At 46.8% G+C, this 20,986-nt stretch overlaps 1 protein-coding gene across 5 annotated transcripts in view; it reads right to left on the reverse strand.

The window, feature by feature from the left end:
- Positions 1 to 3,529: 3,529 nt before the first annotated feature.
- The window catches only part of MAP4K5 (mitogen-activated protein kinase kinase kinase kinase 5), a 97,079-nt gene continuing 79,622 nt past the window's right edge, over positions 3,530 to 20,986 (reverse strand). For 3 of the 5 annotated variants that reach the window (XM_030562831.1, XM_030562830.1, XM_030562829.1), the window contains 7 exons: positions 16,336 to 16,439; positions 14,832 to 15,009; positions 13,411 to 13,479; positions 12,617 to 12,709; positions 10,429 to 10,499; positions 8,096 to 8,151; positions 3,530 to 4,879 (listed from right to left, as the gene is read on the reverse strand). In XM_030562831.1, coding sequence (XP_030418691.1) covers positions 4,792 to 4,879; positions 8,096 to 8,151; positions 10,429 to 10,499; positions 12,617 to 12,709; positions 13,411 to 13,479; positions 14,832 to 15,009; positions 16,336 to 16,439 — 659 coding nt within the window. In that variant the 3' untranslated portion in view covers positions 3,530 to 4,791. Of the gene's footprint in view, positions 4,880 to 8,095; positions 8,152 to 10,428; positions 10,500 to 12,616; positions 12,710 to 13,410; positions 13,480 to 14,831; positions 15,010 to 16,335; positions 16,440 to 16,704; positions 16,786 to 20,986 lie in introns of those variants that run through there. The other 2 variants (XR_004000412.1, XM_030562832.1) reach the window with 2 other exon arrangements.

The raw sequence follows: 20,986 nt of genomic DNA on the forward strand, positions 1-20,986 counted from the left end.
AAGGGAGCGGGGAAAGGGGAAATCCCTTTGTTTAGATTCAGAAGCTTGAATCTGTCTATCTCTCCAGGATAGCCCAGGGAGGGAATGCCTGGGAGGGGGAGAGAAGGGGGGGGGAACAAACCTGACTTCTCTGTGTTGTGATTCAAGGAGTTTGAATCAAGGTGATCTCCTAGTTACCCAGGGCAGGAAAGATCTGGGAGGAAGAAAGGAGAAGGGGGGGAAATGGTTTATTCCCCTTTGTTGTAAGACTCAAGGACTTTGGGTCTTGGGGTCCCCAGGGAAGGTTTTTGGGGGGACCAGAGTGTCCCAAAACACTATATATTTTTGGGTGGTAGCAGCTTATCAGATCTAAGCTGGTAATTAAGCTTAAAGGAATTCACGCTGGTACCCCATTTTTTGGACTCTGAGGTTCAGATTGGGGAATTATACCATGACAGGCCCACAGGCTGCAGTTTGCCTACCTCTGTGCAGCATTTTGGAGCAAGGCCCCCACCCTAGTTGACAGAGGGGTTAATGCTCTAAAATAGCAGTGTAGACAGGGCTTTGAAGGTGCAGCTGGGACTCTAAAGCATAGGGAGGGGGAGGGGGAGCTTCAGCCTCAAAATGCTGCGCACCCAGCTATTTCTAGAGGCCCGAGGCTGGCTCTGAAAGGCAGGTGAGAGGTACCATTAGAGACTCATGTTCGAAAAGCAGCAGCTCCTGCATGCTGAGGTGTGGGGCAGTGGCACCAGTACATGAGCCTGACAAGTGGCTCCAGGTACATGAAGAGGAAAGGCACAGGGTGGTCCTGCTCTCCTTGCACCTGCCTCAGCCTACACTTCGCTGTAAGAATCCTTTGCTGAGAGGCCTCCAGTCCCACGCCATTAGCCAAGAAAGCAAGCCCCTACTCCTGCCTTCCCTACAGGTAGGTGTTAATTTACCTCCCGCTGTTCCCAACCAACCTAGAACAGGGCTTCTAGATATCAAATAAAGTGCATGTGGCAGGAAGGCTGAAAACAAAGTGAATATAAATGGAGGGGTGGTGTAGCTCTCTTGGTCTCAGGATGTTAGAGACACAAGGTGGGTGAGAGAGACAAGCTTTCAAACCTACACAGAGCTCTTCTTCAGAGCTCAGAGCAGCTCTGCATAAGCTGGAAAACTCGTCAGTCTCTCCCCAGCAGAAGCTGGTCCAATAAAGATATTACCTCGCCCACTGTTCTCTAACAACTGAACAAGCAGGAAAGTCTAGCTAAACAGTCTGCACATCCAGCCTCAGCTACAACCTAGTGGAAATGCAAGAGTTTAAAACCAACATTCACCTCAGAAAGTTTCCTCTCAGCAGCAAGCTGCCATCCTCCCAGGGCTCATGTGTCTGCTTGGAATCACTGTTGGGCTTCACTGCCGTGTTGCACCTTTCCTCCTCAGCTAACTCAGATGTCACTACCACCACTACAGCTGTTTCTCAGTTTACAATAGATCTGATCACATTCATTAACCCCATTTGCTTTCCTAATCTGCTGTTTGCATTTCAAAGAACTCGAGGAGCCTGTTTTAGTCTTAAGTTGAATACAAAACTTGTTCACAGAATAATTAATACTTTGGCACCTTTCACAGGTCCTGAGCTAACCTTGTATTTAGTGCTAATAATTGCACTCGGGGGTATTTTATCCTGGTTGAAATGTTACAGAACAGACAAGGTATAAACAATATTAGACAAACTTCAAATGTCGATAGCAGCTACAAGTCATGTGGGAAGAGACCATTTATGTCAAACTGATGTTTGCTGTAGGGCAGTTTTATAGCTGTACCTTTTCTTCTGCTGTTTTAAAGCATGCCATACTAACAGATGTATCCTACTTCTAATATGGTTAGAATAAGACTACACTAAAGCCACTGCAGCTGTGCCACTACAGAATTCTTCTGACAACCTAGCCAGGTTGACATTAGGGGTTAGGTTCACCTAACTACAGCACTCAGGATATGAAATTTTGCACAGTGCTGAGTGGTGTAGCTTGGTAGATCTCATTTTTAAGTGTAGCCCAAGCCTTAGTAATAAATCACCTTTAAATATGGCAAAAGTCATTTCTATACTAGAAAATATAGCTAACTACCACTGAAAGTTTGTGACTTATTTTACCGCAACAAGCCAAGTGATAATACAAGGACATTCTGATACCACCCTCTGTTAAAACTTTTCATTTGAAACGTCAGCTCGAAAGTATCTTAAATGAATCCTCTCTCGCTCAAATACATACACAGCTGAAAAAATATTTGCAGAAACAAAATATTTTTATCTAGTTTGCTTTGCCATTTGGGATTCTGTAAAAATCTCAACAGCCACAGACTTTTTGTACATTCAGTCATTGGATGACTGGAGAACCTCCCACTCCCAGAGAAGACTACTTTAGAACAGGGTTTCTTAACAACCAGTCCATGGACTGGCACCAGTCTTTGCGATTTCCCTGACACAGTTTAGGAAGAAATCAGCTGGGCCCTACTATCCAAAACACTGCTTTAGAAAGCAAAATAATGGGACTTTTATAATGACACAAACTCCTTTCCAATTCTTCAAAAATACGAAACTTGTGTGCTACTCTTGTAAAATTTCTGATACAATTTATAATTAATTAGCCACATTATTTCAACATTATCCTATCTACAGTGTACTGTTTGGGAATATTTGTAAGGTCTTTATAAATTTCAATACAGTTTCTGAACTAAAAACACTAACTTGATTTAACTGTCAAATCAATACTACAAAACTAGGTTTGAATGACAACTGAAGTGGACAAAGCGTTTACATTTCTGCAGTTCAATCTTCCCACCAAGAGATCAGAACAACATGAAGGGGAATAGCTCAGTGGTTTGAGCATTGGCCTACTAAACCCAAGGTTGAAAGTTCAATCCTTGAGGGGGCCATTTAGGGATCTGGGGCAAAAATCTGTCCAGGGATGGGTCCTGCTTTGAGCAGGGGGGGTTGGACTAGATGACCTCCCTTCCAACCCTGATATTCTATGATATGATTCTAGATGCACCAAACAAGACATGACTCTCCTGATTCCTCACATGCACCAACTACCCATTGTTAATTTCAGCAATATTAATTATGAATCAAGCCATTTGATTTCCAAAAGGACAATGAGGCTCTTCATTACCTCAGCAGATCAGAGGACATCAAACCACTCATGTTTGCCTCAGAATCTGTCAACATAGCTTAGCAACAAAGCTTGTTGGTATTGTTACATTTACTCTGTTCTGTTATTGAAATGAATTGTGAAGGTTCTAACATATTTTCCCCCTATTAATTTAGCAGATATTGAGATTGAATGGGACACCCCAGTACACACTAGAATTAAGTGTTAAAATAAACCCTAACTTTAAATAACTGCTACTGCATCAGCCTCTGGCCTGATGCTGCTTACATCACGGCTAGAGTGTTATTGTGGGGTAATAACACCCCATATACAGGGTATGAACAGCAGTCTATCTGGTAGCATTTAAGTGTCCAGGGTACCATCAGAACGTTCATTAATGAGCAGAGACAATAGGAAGCAATGTGACTCTTTAATGGAGGAATAAGGTGATAAAGTACGGATGACAAACTAAAAAGGGAGGAAGGGGTAACAGGAGACATGACCCAGAGCTTTATTATAGAATACGTCTTCTTATCACAGATATTTATACTCTAGAGCTGGGAAACAACCATCACTAAATGACAGTCTGACAAACAATGTGAGCAACTATACATACCAAAAGCTTAGAAGCATAGTAGCCCTACAGACTCCCCTCTGGAATAGTATAAATAAAATACATGTTGTGGGCAGTTGGATACGTTATTCTCATTCCTTAAGGGTGACCAGGCACAATCCACTTATGTGTCTGTTTAATTTCACACAGGTTATCCCTAATTTATGAAAATAAAGCATGTATATATTACATATACACTGCCTGTCAATGACACTGACACTGACACACACACACACACACTGTACACACCCACCCGTGAATAACGTTTCAGGTGTCAATATTACATTTTGTATATACTCTACACCTATTTCAGTAAATATGAAACTCCCTTTTATGGCAACTCTGTAGGCAAAATGAATACAAAATACTTTGTTGTACAAAATTGCATTTATACAGGCACAACCAACATTGTACTATAACCCCCTTCAACAATGCGCTACATTTCTACAAGGACCAAGAATCATCAAATCTTTATACAACTGTAAAAAAGGCTAAGCTGCTCTGCAACCTTCTTTTGCTAAAAGTTAGATACATTACACCACTCCAGCAGCAGATTAATAAATAACGATTAAATAGTCTATTTTACAAAGCCATACAGAATGGCAGATTTAAAAATGAAAAGCATTGCTGATCCTTTCACTTCCTGCGCAAATCATCTTTATTAAGGATAAGACTCAGTATAAAGGACTGGCCAGCACTATATTTATATCTACAGGATACAAGGACAACCCAGAGGAAGTAAACACCTAACTTTTTATGACACCTTTATTGCATTTTTTTTTAAAGGCTGTGTTTCCCTAGGATTAACAAATAAAGGACTATTTATCTCAAAGCTTTTATTAAGCAAACTTGATATAACCAGCCACACAGTGGCAAGAGACAGAACTAGCTGTTTCCAGCTGCGAAAAGTACAATATTGATTTCTACCCTACAGACCAGATAATTAAGATCTCAAGAAGAGAAGAAGTAAGTTACAGTCCAGCTTGTATTTTAGTTTCCTTAATGGTTCTTTTTTCCTTAAGTGATGGATTCAGTCTCTTGTTATTTGCATTGGGTTACTGTTCCTTAGTAACTATTTTCATGTCCAGCCAAGATGTAGAGATTGCTGTGTGCAGTCGGGTTTTCTGTCGGCCTACTTTCTAACACTACAACCCTGCAAGTGAACACAAGCACAAAATAGAATAGGGTTAGCTGGAAAACAGAGATCCCACGGTTTAAATACTAACATCAAAGAGGAACAACACCCATTGTTCACAGGCTCATAAGGTGACAGAGGTATGTTGATATTCCTTTAACGCCCATTTAACTTATGTAAACAGCATTGTTGTAGCCATGTTGGTCCCAGGATATGAGAGACACAAGGTGGGTGAGATAACATCTGTTATTGGACCAACTTCTGTTGGGGAGAGAGAGAAGCTTTCGAGCTCTTCTTCAGGTCTGTACATCTAGATGTATAGCTGTGCCTCTGCAACACGTGTGGTGAAGATGAGCTTTCCCGTCGGCATAATAAAACCCACCTCCGTGAGCGGCATAAGCCATGTCGGCAGGCCTAGAACACAATCTCTTGACTTGTAAGAACCACATGGTTACGCTGCACAAAGCCTAGAAGGCTGAAGCAGCCTCGGCTAATGTGACAATTCTGGATTCAAAGAGCATCTTCCTTGAGCTAGTGGCTCCAATCAGACTGTACCTATTCCCTGCTTGCTTTTGCTGAAGAGACTCAGCTGGATGTTTCAGGGACTGAGATTAAAACGAAGCTTCGTGTGTTAAACAAAACAAGTCACTTAGGTTTGTTGCTATCTTATTCCAGACCTCAAGTCCCACAGAAGGAAAGAACATTTACAAGCTGGTTGTCTGTGTGATTCATGAATATAATTCTTCCCTCAAAATCCAAACCATGATTGCTAGAACCAGGACTTTCCTGAAGGGCATGGAGCAACATGACTACCATCTGTTACATGTGGTTCGTTCTCTCCCCACAGGTCTATTGCATGGGGATTTATATATTCTAGGTACACTGTGTTCATATTACTAAAAGCAATGTCAAAGTACGCCTGGCACTTGGACTGGAAGATGGCGCCAAACTCACTTTGGTTCTAATCACAATGACTTCTTAAAATCAACCAAAGGTAGCAGTGTTGAGCAACAAGCTGCATTGCCATCCATCTTTTTCCCCCCACACAAGGGTCTGAGACAGGGGTCGGCAACCTTTCAGAAGCGGTGTGCTAAGTCTTCATTTATTCACTCTAATTTAAGGTTTCGCGTGCCGGTCATACGTTTTAATGTTTTTTAGAAGGTCTCTCTCTATAAGTCTATATATTATATAACTAAACTAGTGTTGTATTGTAAAATAAACAAGGTTTTCAAAATGTTTAAGAAGCTTCATGTAAAATTAAATTAAAATGTTGATCTTTCGTCACCGACCCACTCAGCCCACCGCTGGTCTGGGGTTCTGTTCACCTAGGCTGATGGGCTGAGTGGGGCCTGTGGCCGGGACCCCAGCTGGGAAGGGTCTGGCAGCCAGAAACCCAGACAGGCAGCGGGCTGTGTGGGGCTGGTGGCTGGGACCCCAGACCGGCAGTGGACTGAGTGGCTCAGCCCACTGCCGCTCAGGGGTTCCATCCGCCGGCTCCTACCAGGCAGGATCCCGGCTGCCGGACCTGCTCAGCCCAGTGCCAGTCTGGGGTCCCGGCCCTGCCCACAGACAGTGGGTACCTACCTTCTCCCTGGTTCTGGCCCATTCTCCTCCTCTCTCTGCACTGCGCTGAGAGTTGGAGTGGACCGAGCACAGGGCTGGGGGTGAAGGGTCTGGCCAGGAGCTAGAATGAAGGAGGGGGCTCAGGAGGTTTGGGTGTGGGGGCACTTACCTGGGCAGCTCCCATGTGGTGTGAGGGGTGCAGGTGGGAATGTGAGTGGGGGTGCAGGGGCTCCCATTTGGTGCTCGGGGTGGGGATGTGCAGGGTGCATAGGATGTGGGGGGGGGCTGGGGATGTGGGGGGTGCAAAAGACAGGACAGAGGGCTGGGGGCATGTGAAGGGGGTGCATGTGTCAGGGTAGGGGGCTGGGTATGTGTGGAGGTGCCAGTCAGGGCTGGGGTCATGGGGGGGGGGGTGAAAGAGTCAACAGAGGGCTGGGTTGTACAGCGCTCAGGGCAGGGGCCTGGGAGTGTGTGGGGGTGCAGGGCTCAGGGCAGAGCTGGGTGTGTGTGTGTGTGTGGGGGGTCAGGGCAGAGGGCTGGGTGACTGCCCCTCCAGAACCCCCAACCCCCCCGCTCCTTGTCCCAACTACCCTCTCCTGGGACCCCACCCCCTATCTAAGCCTCCCTGTCCCTTATCCCGACTGCCTCCCTAGGACACTACCCCCTACCTGTCCCCTGACTGCTCCAACCCTTATCCACACCCCCGCCCCCAGACAGAACCCCCTGGACTCCCATGCCTATCTAACTGCTCCCCGCCCCCTGACAGGACCCCCAGAACTCTGGACCCATATAACCCTCCCACCTGCTACCTGCCTGCCCCAACCCTTCTCCACACCCCTACCTCCTGGCAGCCCCCCCAGAACTCCCGACTCATCCAACCCCCGCAGCTCCTTGTCCCCTGACCACCCCCTCCAGAGACCCCTCCCCACCCTAACTGCTCCCCCAGGACCCTCTTTGCTCCCTGTCCCCTGACTGCCCTGACCCCCTATCCACCCCCCAAACAGACCCCAGGACTCCCATGCCCCAGCCAACCCCCCTGCTCCCTGACTGCCCCCTCCAGAGACCCCTGCCCCAACCACCCCCCAGTATACCACCCCCCCATCCAACCCACCCTGCTCCCTGTCCCTTGACTGCCCCCACCCCTTACCCAACCCCCTCCTTGCCAGCCCCAGCCCCCGCCCCCTTACCATGAGGCTCCTCGCTCATCCGGAGCCCTGTCGCCACCGCCACCCCCACGCACGCATCCCTGCTTCACCCCGCCCCTGAGAGCGCTGTGCGCGCGGCAGCAGGGCTCCGGATGAGCGGGGAGCGTCTTTCCCTCCCCACGGAGCCAAACGCTGCCCCGTGGGAGCGGCTAGCCCCTGCCCCCAGAGCACTGCGTGTGCGCGTCGGCAGAGCTCTGGGGGAAGGCGGGGGAGGGGGCAGTGGCTTGCTGCACTCGGGCAGCACTCCAGCCCAGGACTCCGGACCCCGCGGCTTGACGCGTCGGCAGGATTTTTAATGACACGCGGAGTCCCAGCAGGCAGCCGCGTGCCATTAAAAATTGGCTCTCGTGCCATAGGTTGCCGACCCCTGGTCTGAGAGAACCATTCTGGACTGTAGCTGAATTTCAACTCATTTTCAGCTAACATTTAAATTAATACAAGATTTAAGTTTCTTAAATATAACTACCTGTCTGAACCCAATAAGCGGAAAACCCTGGTTTCATCCGAAATCTCTTGGGTAACCTGCAAAAGAAAAGGATTAGTAAAAAGCTCCTTTGTACTGGTAAAGTAAAATACATTAATCTGATTTAGAAGAGAAAATATCCAGCCAACTTCTTCAAATTACAATTTTAAATAAGATTTAGTGCAAAATATAAAACCTTATACAGGCACTAAGTACAGCTTAGTGATTAGACCTCACAAGATTAATCTTAAATAGCTTGTAATAGTGATGATTAGCACACTGCAGGATAAGATGGTGGACTTGAGGGTCCTTTGCTTAAATCTCAGCAGAGAGACTGAATTTCATCTATCACTGCGCAGAGTTAAAGGGACACTGTCAACTTGATTTTCACAAGATGAATTTTCATTAGAATTAAATTTTCTGAGCCAGCCTTTCAAATCGTCCGTCCTGAATTTGTATAAAAGGTTTAAAGGCACAAATGTATGAAGTTTTTTTGGAACCGTTGATGATGTTTAGGGTGGGCCCAAGAGCAACATGCCTCATATAACATGCCTTATAACGACAAACCCAAAGAGCTCAAACTATTCAGCTTAAAGGGAACGTTCAGTAGTGACTTCATCGCAGTCTGTAAGTACCTATATGGGGAACAAATATTTGATAACGGGCTCTTCAGTCTAGCAGAGAAAGATATAACAGTCCAGTGGCTGGAAGCTGAAGCTAGACAAATTTAGGCTGGAAATAAAGGTGCAAACTTAACGGTGACAATAATTAACCACTGGAACAATTTACCAAGGGTCATGGTGGATTTGCCACTGCTGACAGTTTTAAAATCAAGACTGGATGTTTTTGCAGAAGATCTGCTCTAGGAATTGTTCTGGAGGAGGCTCTGGCCTGTGTTACACAGGAGGTCAGACTAGCTGATCACAATGGTCCCTTCTGGCCTCGGAATCTATGAACAGCAACATGTTTGGGCCCATCCGTCTCCGTTCTCTGGACACACTTGCCTGATGCCTCTTTAGTTTCAGCTTGGTGCTGTGCTACCAGTAGATGCCTCTTGTGCGGGCTGGGAAAAAGCCTGCCTGTCATTTCCCCCAGAGCAGCACAGGACAGCAATGTCAGAACACGCATCTGACCATCCAAACCAGTGACACTGACTAGCCACACACTATTACAGTAACTCCTCACTTAAGGTCATCCCGCTTCATGTTGTTTTGTTGCTGATCTATTAGAGAACATGCTCGTTTAAAGTTGCCCAATGCTCCCTTATAATGTTGTTTGGCAGCCACCTGCTCTGTCCACTGCTTGCAGGAAGAGCCGCCTGTTGGAGCTAGTTGGTGGCGGCTTGGAACCAGGGTGGGCCAGCAGCCCCCCATGAGCTCCCCGCTCCCCTAAGTTCCCTGCACAGCAGCCACCCAGCAGGCTATCAATTACCAGCAGTTCAGCTGTCCCTCCCCGCACACCTCAACACCCCTGCGCTGGCTCCTGCCCTCTGCCTTGGAGCTGCTCCTGGGAGCCTCCTGCTTGCTGTGCAAAGCTGGGGGAGAAAAGAGGGGTGTTAATGTCAGGGTGTCCCCCTCCACCCTGCTCCTGCCCCCATGCTCCTTTTCCCCCACCTCCACAGAGCGGGGCATGACACGACAGGGCTCAGGACAGAGGGAGCTCGCTGGCAGCAGCTGCTGTCTCAGCTTGCAGATCTACTTAAAAAGGCAATGCATTTAGAGTGGGGTCAGCGAACTTAAAGGGGCAATGCACATCTCTCACACACATGGGGTGTGTCTCTGTCTCTCTCTGCCTTGCTGCCTCTCCTCCCTCCATCTGTGCTGCCTTGTAGAGCGCGAGGCTACCTTAACAACAGTGGGTTAACCCCTGAGGGCTCAGCCAAGTGCTAGTTCATCATTTAGCAGTAAGGCATTCCCTGGGAAATAGCCCACCCGCTTCCACCCTCTGACTCCACCACCTCAACCAAGCTTCACTATCATCATTGCTGTGTACAGTATTACATTGTTTAAAACTTATACTGTGTATATGTGTGTTTTTTATATATATATATACACACACACACTCACACACACACAGTTTTTTGTCTGGTGAAAAAACTTTCCCTGGAACCTAACCTCCCCTATTTACATTAATTCTTACGGGGAAATTGGATTCGCTTAACATTGTTTCGCTTAAAGTCGCATTTTTTCAGGAACAGAACTACAATGTCAAGTGAGGAGTTACTGTGTTATGGTAGCAATTTAGAACCCCAGTCAGCATCAGCAACCTGGAAGCAGGTGCGAAGGGAAGATGAGTTAAAATTAAATTAAATATGGAAAGACCGGGTGAGTACTTACTTCATCTGACTTAAAGCTTTTGCCCTGCATTCCGTGCTTCCAGAAAGCCAGTACACTGTCTTGAAGGCACACTACAAGAAGAAAAATAAAATTAGACAAATGGGTTGAAAGGAGGTCTATTGTCTCTGATCAAAGACAGCATTGGTGGGTCCAGTGCAGGAAGTGTGGCACCAAATGAATATTACACATTTTATAGCCATGCTATTTTTCCAGGTCTTGCTTGCAGCGCCGGCTTTATGAACTGTGGGGCCTTATTTGAATATCCGGCGGCAGTCCGGGGCTTTGGTGGCACATCGGTGGCAGGGGGTCTGGTCCGGGTCTTCCACGGCACCGAAGGACCCCCCTCTACCGCCAAAATGCCGCCAAAGAGCCGGAGTGGACCAGATGAGTAAAATAAATTTCTTTTAAACATTTTAAGAAGTGCCTACGGTGTGGGGCCCTTCTAGGCGCGGGGACCAGTTCTGGGGAATTGGGGGAATCGGCCTAAAGCTGGCCCTGCCTGCTTGTTTCCCATGTGATCTCTCAGAGACTAACGGGGCATGCTGTTCAGTAGCTGATGCACCTGGCATTCAATTAAGTCAATTGAAACTTATAAACTAGTGATTGGGCTTTTCAAACATCAACAAATTGTACCTTTTTCTACATAAAAAGCTATGTCTGCACTGCAACTGGTGGGGTGACTGTAACTTGTGAAGGCATGCCTGTGCTAAGCTATCACTTGGCTAGTGCAGCTAGCAACAGCTGTTTCAGCATCAGCTGCACAAGCCCACTTGGAATCCTGGGTATGTATTCACACTCCTAGCCCATGCCAGGAACCATGCGGCTGTGTTTTCACTGCTATTTTGAGTCGTGCTAGCTGAATTAAAGTTGGCATGAGTATGACTACCCAACAGCAATCTCACCTCTGACTGCAATACAGACATGCCCTTAGATTCCTGTGCACTTGCTGGTCCCTTTCTCCTGTCATAAACCAGGAAGTACTACTTATTCCTATTCCAATCCCTACATTACAAAACCGAGGCTCACCAGAGCCGAGTGTAATAAATTCCAGAAACCATTCACTGAACAGCCATATGCAAAGTGAGCTAGACAATTAGCACAAGAGTCCTCAATACATCTTTCCATCTCTTCATCTCTTCAGAGTGTCAAAGGAAAGTTGTCCACATAGTATAGTAGCATTATAGTGTAAATGACAGTGTATGTCAGTTGCTGGGAATGGAGGGAAAGTTTTCTCACTGAGAATTCAACTGGGTAATTATAACATTTCATGATTTAGGAAAGGACCACGTGTCAAATAAAAAAAAAAAATACTGCAGTGACCTTTCATAGCCTGACCAGTTCTGAGATTCTGTTACACAAGACCCTGCACTGCCGGGACAGATGACCATGTGACATTCATTCTTTAAAAAGCTATCTCAAAAATCAGTTGCCAAAGGGAAGATGCCTAAGGAACCCAGTGCTCCAAACTGCAAGGAACGGCTGGGTAAGAGTGAGCTGATCTTGAAACTGGGATTTTTATTAAAGGCTTTTCACCACTGACTCTGGTTCCAGAACAAGTTTAAAGAATTCCAGTTCTGCAACAATTAACGTATACTAAATACCCACAATTTGGGACAATTGATCATGGCAGGAACACTCAGCGTAACAGTGCGCAAAGCTGTAGAGATTACGGCACACCTTTCAAAAACAAGACCGCTATACACCGGGTAAGAGCTATGTATTATCATGAAGGTATGGGTGAGCTAAACTGCTATCCGCAGGGTTTCCTTAAGTAAAATCTCACCTTTGTTAAAAATTGCTCCAACCTAATTTATTACTACAATAAGAACCCTTTGATAAAAATGTTTCTTACTGCTCTAGAAATGAGGAGGAACAGATGAGAACAATTCCTTTGTTTTTAATCAAGACAGGATACATCTTATTGAAAAACAGCAGGAATGACACTAGAACGGAATTTCCAAACATCAGGCTCAGCTCGCAAACACAACCTGGCATATGGCCTATCCCCCTAGGTAGTCAATGCAGTCAAGGAGACAATTCACTGCAATAAACACCACACCAAGGAGTAAGCTTTTGCAGTGGTAGGCAATAAACCAACCTTGGCTAGGAAGAGCCATGCAATTTGAAGATAAAATCTTCTCTGCTCAAGGCTCAGTACCTGAGAACCAGTCGGGAGATTTTTACTTACCTACAGATTCAATGCAGAAATCAAAACTTAGCTCAGAGGCCAGCTTCTTGCTCGATTTCAGCTTCCCTTGTAAATTCACAATTTTCACAAATTCTCAAGGGAAAAGAAGTACAAAATCAAGCTCAAAACCCGTTGCTGAAAAGGATTACAGACAGCTTTACGTATAAAATGCTAACTACAACCTTCAGGCTTAAGAATATTTTATTCCCGTGTCTGGCTTTTATAGTCTGTACAGAACGAATCAAAGAGCATGTTTCTATTAATGCACAAGTAGATAAGACCGTATGCATATCTGTATGTTTGAGACATTGCTAAATGTCTTCCTAAAAAACTACAAAATATATGATTATTCAAAGAAAAAACAACCAACCACCCTAACATGAAGGTTTGTATATTTAAATACACAAAAGTCATGACTGGGTTGCTATTGAAACCATTAACTTTTCAGCCACGCTTCTGTGCATACAGATTCTTGTATTGCCAGGTGTGTTGTACAAGTTAAATTTGTGGTAAGAAATGAAGCTCTAAACATTTCTGATTTTTGAGTATTCTATTTTCAATCATAACACTGCATTAAGTTTAAACAATGAAAACAAAAGACAAAATAAAGGACATATGTATTTTTTTAAGAGGGCTGCAAACCTGATGGCTGCATGTTTCTAATTCTTAACTGAAGCCCTGATATTGAAATGCAAGTATAAAAGAGAACCAAAGAGCTGACATCTAACAAAGTAGCATTTGTGCCAAAGCAAAGGTTTCTATCACACAGCTCCAGCCATCCAGCCAATACTTACTGTCCAAGCAGACTAGAACGGTGTCTCTTTCCAGCTGCGTTACATGAATGGCATCTAACTGCTGATTGCCTTGTTAAAGGAAAACAAAACCAGTTTACATTACACCTTTAAAACCCCATCTTAGCTCCCCAAACCTTATAATCTACTTTGCGCATTTGCTGCGCTGCGTACAACCTTTACAGTTAGGGATTTCTATTCTTGTAGAGTAATTTTTTTTTCTTTTAGTGGTGGCAATGTTAAAGAAACCAATTCTCCAGCTGAAAAAGCAGCACAGAGTCCTGTGGCACCTTATAGACTAACAGACGTTTTGGAGCATGAGCTTTTGTGGGTGAATACCCACTTCGTCAGATGCCACAGGACTCTTTGCTGCTTTTACAGATCCAGACTAACGTGGCTACCCCTCTGATACTCTCCAGCTGAAGTAAGTCAGCTGCTTTCTGACCCTTCTGTGTTACAGGAGACAAGCGCAGGATTGAGTCCTGCCTCTCAAAAAATTGGGCTTTTAAAAGAGAAACCATAACTCTGAAGGGACTACTGTCTGCTTGTGACAGCCTGCCAAGAACATATCAAATCTGCTGTAGAGGGTGTTCGCAACAAGGTACAATAGTGAGTAGTGGGGATCAGCACAGGATACTTCCCCTATGGAGAATTCATGTTTGGAGATGACAATCTAGGAAGACCAGCATGACTGATAAGTTAAATACTAACAGTTTATATAGCTTTAATTCATAAAATGAGCTTGCCCACTAGTGCAGTTAAAAAGACGCCTTTAAATGTGGAAGGATGTGTCTGAATCAGCTTAGCAGAGAAAAAAGTAATCAAGGTAGCAAATAGCTTTTGAAGAGAAAGGAGTACTTTTTCTATGGCATAAATGGGCAATGAATTATTAAAACGGTCTATGTGGGGCCACAAGAGAGAGGCACGCACTTCGCTGAGAGTGTCCAGAGAGGAAAATGGGGAACAGAATTGAGACTAGTCCCATGGAGGGACATGGAGCAAGTAACCACACACAGAGCTCTTAGCTGAGTGGGTCATGTTCTGTTTTTCAAACATGCACTTTAATACATGGTGCTTTTAAAATGAAGCCTTTTAAAAGGTAAATTAAATTGGAGTTGGGCAGAAAACGGACTTGGAAAGGTCTGCAGGATCAGCCTCCTATGTGATGATTAAGTAGTGGGAATGAAGTAATTTTTGAAGTAGTTCCCCCAACTTTTCTCAGGAAGTGATTTTATATCTTACTACAAAACAGTTATGCTCAGAAGGCCAGAGCACAGAGAGGAAGATGCAATCCAGGCTGGCATGCCACTGCAAGGCCTATATCCAGATATGTATGCGTGCCTCAAAAATTAACTATGATGAAGGAATCAAGCTGGTAGAGAATGTGTTTCTACATTACTTAGAATGCAAGGTCCAAACCTTACCTGCACCAATTTCTGTAAACCATGAAGAAGCAGAGTTCAAGTTGATTGTCTCAAACTGAACTACCTGATTTGGTTCTGTGCCCTTACTAACAGCCACACAAACCATGGGGTATTCCTGCTCTGGTATCACTAGCATTTCAAACACATTCAGAGGGGTTGGCAAAGGAAAATCAAAGTGCTGAAAAATATTAAGATAAATCAAGTTTAGAAGTTACTTTTATCTAGCATGTAGACAGGCAGCCTAAAAACTGACATGCACAGATAATGAGAGATACTAATCAACATCAGAACACAAGAAGGGCCATACTGGGTCACACCAAAGGTCCATCTAGCACAGTATCCTGTCTTTCAATAGTGGCCAATGCCAGGTTCTTCAGAGGGAATTAACAGAACAGGTAATCATCACGTGATCCATCCCATTGCCCGTTCCCAGGTTCTGGCAAACAGAGGCTAGGGACACCATCCTTGCCAATAGCCACTGACAGACCTATTCTCCATGAATTTATCTGGTTCTTTTTTGAACATTGTTATAGTCTTGGCCTTCACAACATCCTCTGGCAAGGAGTTCCACAGGTTGACTGTGCGTTGTGTGAAGAAATACTTCCTTTTGTTTTAAACCTGCTGCCTATTAATTTCATTTGGTGACCCCCAATCCTTGTGTGTGGAGCAAATATCACTTCCTTATTCCCTTTCTCCACATTGTCACAATTTTATTGACCTCTATCATATCCCCCTTTAGTCGTCTCTTTTCCAAGCTGAAAAGTACATAAAAGGTTGTTACAAGGAGGAGGGAGAAAAATTGTTCTTCTTAACTGCTGAGGATAGAAGAAACAACAAAGGACTTAAATTGCAGCAAGGGAGGTTTAGGTTGGACATTAGGAAAAACTTCCTAACTGTCAGAGTGGTTAAGCACTGGAATAAATTGCCTAGGGAGGTTGTGGAATCTCCATCATTGGAGACTTTTAAGAGCAGGTTGGACAAACACCTGGCAGGGATGGGCTAGATAATACTTAGTGCTGCCTCAGTGCAGGGGACTGGACTAGATGACCTCTCCAGGTCCCTGCCAATTCTATGATTCTAAGTCTCAGTCCTTTTAGTGAGAGTTGTTCTCCTTTCAATTGCCTATGTAATTCAAACTACTACTCACAATCAAGGAGAGTACATGCCCAAAAGATTGAAACATTTCACATAATTCATGCTCTTAGTTTTTGGAGGTCTGCTACTGCTAGCAGTGGGTTTGATCCAAAATCTTGTGAATCAATGCAAAGACTTTCATTCATTTCCTCCGGCACTGGATCAGCCCTAGAGCTAGTAAAAGCTTGCAGGGACAGATTTTCAAGTGCTTAGCATCCACAATCAGGACTAGAAAGGGATGCACTTTCCATCATAACAATATGGAATGGTTCACACACTTTCAGAGAGCCTTGTTTATTTCTAATAATAGTTGAATGATTAACATTGTGCAACAGGAAAAAGACATATCTTGTAACTGGGTAAAGCTTACCTTTATTAACATGAATTTCTGCATTGGTTCATACCACTGAAGTAAAACAATTCCAGACTGCAATGCTCCACAAAGGTATTTATGTCCTGTGTATGGATTTCTTACTATTAAACAAAAAAAACCCCAGAACAATCCACACATCAAATAGGGTTGGATTTAACAAGCAATCACATTTCAAGTAAAACTGAAAATTACAGCTATTTTTACAGAGGATTCAAAATTTAAAAAACTAACCTTTTTGACCTTAGGTTTATTACTTGGTGCTGTATTAAAACGTTTGTTCCATTTATTATTGTGTTAACTTCCAAATGAACTAGACACAAAATTATCTATTTTGCTACATATGAACATAACTTGACCTGCGGACTAACTCATGAAATGTTACCGAAGCGAACAGCACACCTGTGCCAGACAAAGATTTGTTTCTAGAGGAGCAAGAGTGTCAGGGGCCTGTTGAAATAGAAGGAAGATGGGAACAGCAAATTACAAAAGAGCCAACAAACTCAACCAAATCACTTCTTCCTCTTGCAAAATTCCTCATTGCCCCAGCATTATTCTTTGTTTGTGTTATTGCAGCACCTTAGAGGCCCCACCTAAGACCAGGGCCCATTATGTTATGCACTGTACATACACAATGACAGAGAACCCTCACCACATTAGTCAGTGTTGTAATCCTGGTGCTGTTAGTCAATGTCATCCTCACAATAGCGTTCTCTATTACAGATGCTTTTCCTGGTGCTTAGCAACCCCCTTCATCATACTGACATCAGCAACGGTCACAGCTTTCTTTTCTTTGATCACACAGTCCCACTGTTTAGGAACCGGGGACTGATGACCTTAGCTAGTCTGTGCCTCTGATCCCCATCCGTACAATGGGAATAACAGCCCTTCCCTACCTCACAGGGTGCTGTGAGGATAAACACATTAGAGACTGAAATGCTCTAAGAGCTCCTCATGAAAAATGCTACACAAGAGCTAGTGCAGTGGCTCTCAAACGTCTTTTGACTGGTGACCCCTTTCATATAGCAAGTCTCTGAGTCTGACCCCCCGTTTATAAATTAAAAACACTTTTTAATATATTTAACACCATTATAAATGCTGGCGGCAAAGCATAGTTTGAGGTGGAGGTTGACAGCTCGCGAACCCCCATGTAATAAAAGACGGTTACTCACCTTTGTAACTGTTGTTCTTCGAGATGTGTTGCTCACATCCATTCCAGTTAGGTGTGCGCGCCGCGCGTGCATGCTCATCGGAAACTTTTTTACCCTAGCAACTCCAGTGGGCCGGCAGGTCGCCCCCTAGAGTGGCGCCGCCATGGCGCTCAATATAGACCCCTGCCGGCCCACCCGCTCCTCAGTTCCTTCTTGCCGGCTATTCCGACAGTGGGGAAGGAGGGCGGGTGTGGAATGGATGTGAGCAACACATCTCGAAGAACAACAGTTACAAAGGTGAGTAACCGTCTTTTCTTCTTCGAGTGATTGCTCACATCCATTCCAGTTAGGTGAATCCCAAGCCATACCTAGGCGGTGGGGTCGGAGTGAGAAGTCGCGGCATGGAGCACTGCAGATCCGAAGGCCGCATCCTCTCTTGACTGCTGGACCAGGGCGTAGTGGGAAGCAAAGGTGTGGACCGATGACCAGGTCGCTGCCCGACAGATTGCCTGGATGGGCCCACGGGCGAGGAAAGCCAGCGACGACGCCTGCGCCCTGGTAGAACGCGCAGTCACACGGCCCGTAGGAACATGGGCCAGCTCATAGCAGGTCCTGATACAGGAAGTTACCCATGAGGATAATCTCTGCGCAGAAATGGAAAGCCCCTTCATGCGGTCCACTACTGCCACGAATAGCTGGGGGGATTTGCGGAACGGTTTGGTCCTCTCCACATAGAACGCGAGAGCCCTACGGACGTCAAGCGAGTGGAGCTGTTGCTCCCTGCCTGAAGAGTGAGGTTTCGGGAAAAAAACCGGGAGGAATATCTCTTGGTTGACGTGGAAGGCTGAGACCACCTTAGGGAGAAAGGCAGGGTGTGGCCTCAGCTGCACCTTATCTTTATGGAAGACTGTATATGGGGGGTCTACCGTGAGAGCCCGGAGTTCCGACACCCGTCTAGCTGAGGTGATAGCTACTAGAAAGGCAGTCTTCCAAGAAAGATAGAGTAGGGAGCAAGTAGCTAACGGCTCGAAGGGGGGCCCCATGAGCCGAGACAACACCAGGTTAAGATCCCAGGTTGGGGCAGGGAGTCGGACGTTAGGGTATAGACGTTCCAGCCCCTTCAGGAATCTAGTCACCGTCGGGTGAGAAAAAACGGAGCGGCCATCCCCACCCGGATGAAAGGTGGAGATAGCCGCCAGGTGGACCCGCAGGGACGATATCGCCAGGCCCTGTTGTTTGAGAGACCAAATATAGTCCAAAATATTGGCCACCGACACTTCCATCGGGTGGAGACCTTTCTCCACGCACCAACAGGAGAAACGCTTCCACTTGGCCGAGTATGTCGCTCTAGTGGAAGGCTTCCTGCTGCCCAAGAGTACCTCCCGTACCGGGGTGGAGCAGCGTAACTCAGAACTGGTCAGCCACGCAGGAGCCACACTGCTAGGTGCAGCGACTGGAGGTCCGGGTGACAAAGAGTTCCATGTTCCTGGGTGATCAGGTCCGAGTGAAGGGGCAAGGGAACTGAGTCGGCTATGGCCAGGTCCAGCAACATGGGGTACCAATGCTGTCTGGGCCATGCCGGGGCTACCATGATCACGCGGGCCCTGTCCCTGCGCACCTTCAGAAGGACCCTGTGGACCAGCGGGAACGGGGGGGGGAACGTGTAGAACAAGTGGGTTGTCCACGGAATAAGGAAGGCGTCCGCTATAGACCCGGGTTCCCGGCCCTGAAAAGAGCAGAACGCCTGGCATTTCCTGTTCTCCCCGGACGCGAAGAGGTCCACACGGGGACAACCCCACCTCTGGAAGATCGAGAGGGCGACGTCCGGGCGAAGGGACCACTCGTGGGAGAGGAAGGATCTGCTCAGGCGGTCCGCCAGCGTGTTCCGCACTCCGGGGAGGAAGGAAGCCGTGAGGTGAATGGAGTGGGCTATACAAAAGTCCCAGAGTCGCATCGCCTCGTGACATAGGGGAGAGGATCTGGTGCCGCCCTGCTTGTTGATATAGTACATGGTCGTCGTGTTGTCGGTAAATACCGTGACACAACGACCCTGAAGCTGGTGACAGAACGTTTGACAAGCAAGGCGGACCGCTCTCAACTCCCGCATGTTGATGTGCAGCTTCACCTCCTGTGGGGACCACAAGCCCTGTGTTCTCAGGTTTCCCAGGTGGGCCCCCCAGCCGAGATCTGAGGCATCCGTCGTAAGGGACACCGAGGGCTGGGGCGGGTGGAATGGGAGCCCCGCACACACTACGGACTGGCCTAGCCACCAGCTGAGAGAATCCAACACCCCCTGGGGGATAGTGATCAGTATGTCTAGTGGTTGCCTTGCCGGCCGGTAGTGTGCAATGAGCCACGACTGGAGGGGCCTCATGCGGAGCCGAGTGTAACCGGTCACAAATGTGCATGCTGCCATGTGGCCTAACAGGGTTAGACATGTCCGTATCGATGTCAAGGGGGCTGCCCGCAAGCGCTGAACGATCGCCGACAACGCCTGGAACCTTGGCAACGGCAGAAGGGCCCTGGCCACGGTGGAGTCCAGGGTGGCCCCAATGAACTCCACCCTCTGCGAGGGGAGCAGGGTGGACTTGCCCACGTTGATCATGAGGCCCAAGGTAGCAAACAGGCCGGTGATCCTGTGGACGTGGCTGCAAACCTGTAGCTCCGACGTGCCCCGAATTAACCAATCGTCTAGGTAAGGGAACACGTGGATACGACTGCGCCGAAGATGTGCCACAACGACGGCCATGCATTTTGTGAATACCCTCGGAGCTGTAGAAAGGCCAAATGGGAGGACTGCAAATTGGTAGTGAAGGCGGCCTACCACGAATCGAAGGAATCGTCTGTGGTGTGGCCATATGGCAATATGAAAATAGGCGTCCTGCATGTCGAGGGCGGCATACCAGTCTCCCGGATCCAGGGATGGAATAATGGTCCCCAGGGACACCATGTGGAACTTCAACTTCGCTAGGTACTTGTTGAGCTCTCGCAGGTCAAGGATGGGCCTGAGGCCTCCCTTGGCCTTGGGGATCAGAAAGTAGCGGGAATAAAACCCCTTGCCTTTCTCGTTTTCCGGAACCGCCTCTATAGCTCCTTTGTCGAGGAGCGTCTGTACCTCCTGCCGAAGGAACTGCTCGTGAGAGGGGTCTCTGAAGAGGGACGAGGAAGGGGGGCGGGAGGGAGGAAATGATACAAACTGCAGGCGGTATCCCGTCTGCACCGTGCGTAAGACCCAGTGATCGGATGTTATTTGGGTCCACGCCTGGAGGAAAAACGAAAGGCGGTTGGAAAATGGGGGGAAAGGATCCGTGGGGGAAACTGGTACTGCGCCCTCGGGCGCACCTTCAAAACGAAGGTTTGGGCCCAGGCAGGGGCTTGGAGGAGGTTTGATTTTGCCCCCCTTGGTTCCCCGACTGTCTACGCCTCCCATTCCTGCCACAGCGCCTATTAAGGTCCTGCTGCTGGCGGAACTGGGGGTATGGCCTACGCCGCTGCTGCTG

This window comes from Gopherus evgoodei, chromosome 4, assembly GCF_007399415.2.
Source record: "Gopherus evgoodei ecotype Sinaloan lineage chromosome 4, rGopEvg1_v1.p, whole genome shotgun sequence".
Taxonomy (NCBI): domain Eukaryota; kingdom Metazoa; phylum Chordata; order Testudines; family Testudinidae; genus Gopherus; species Gopherus evgoodei.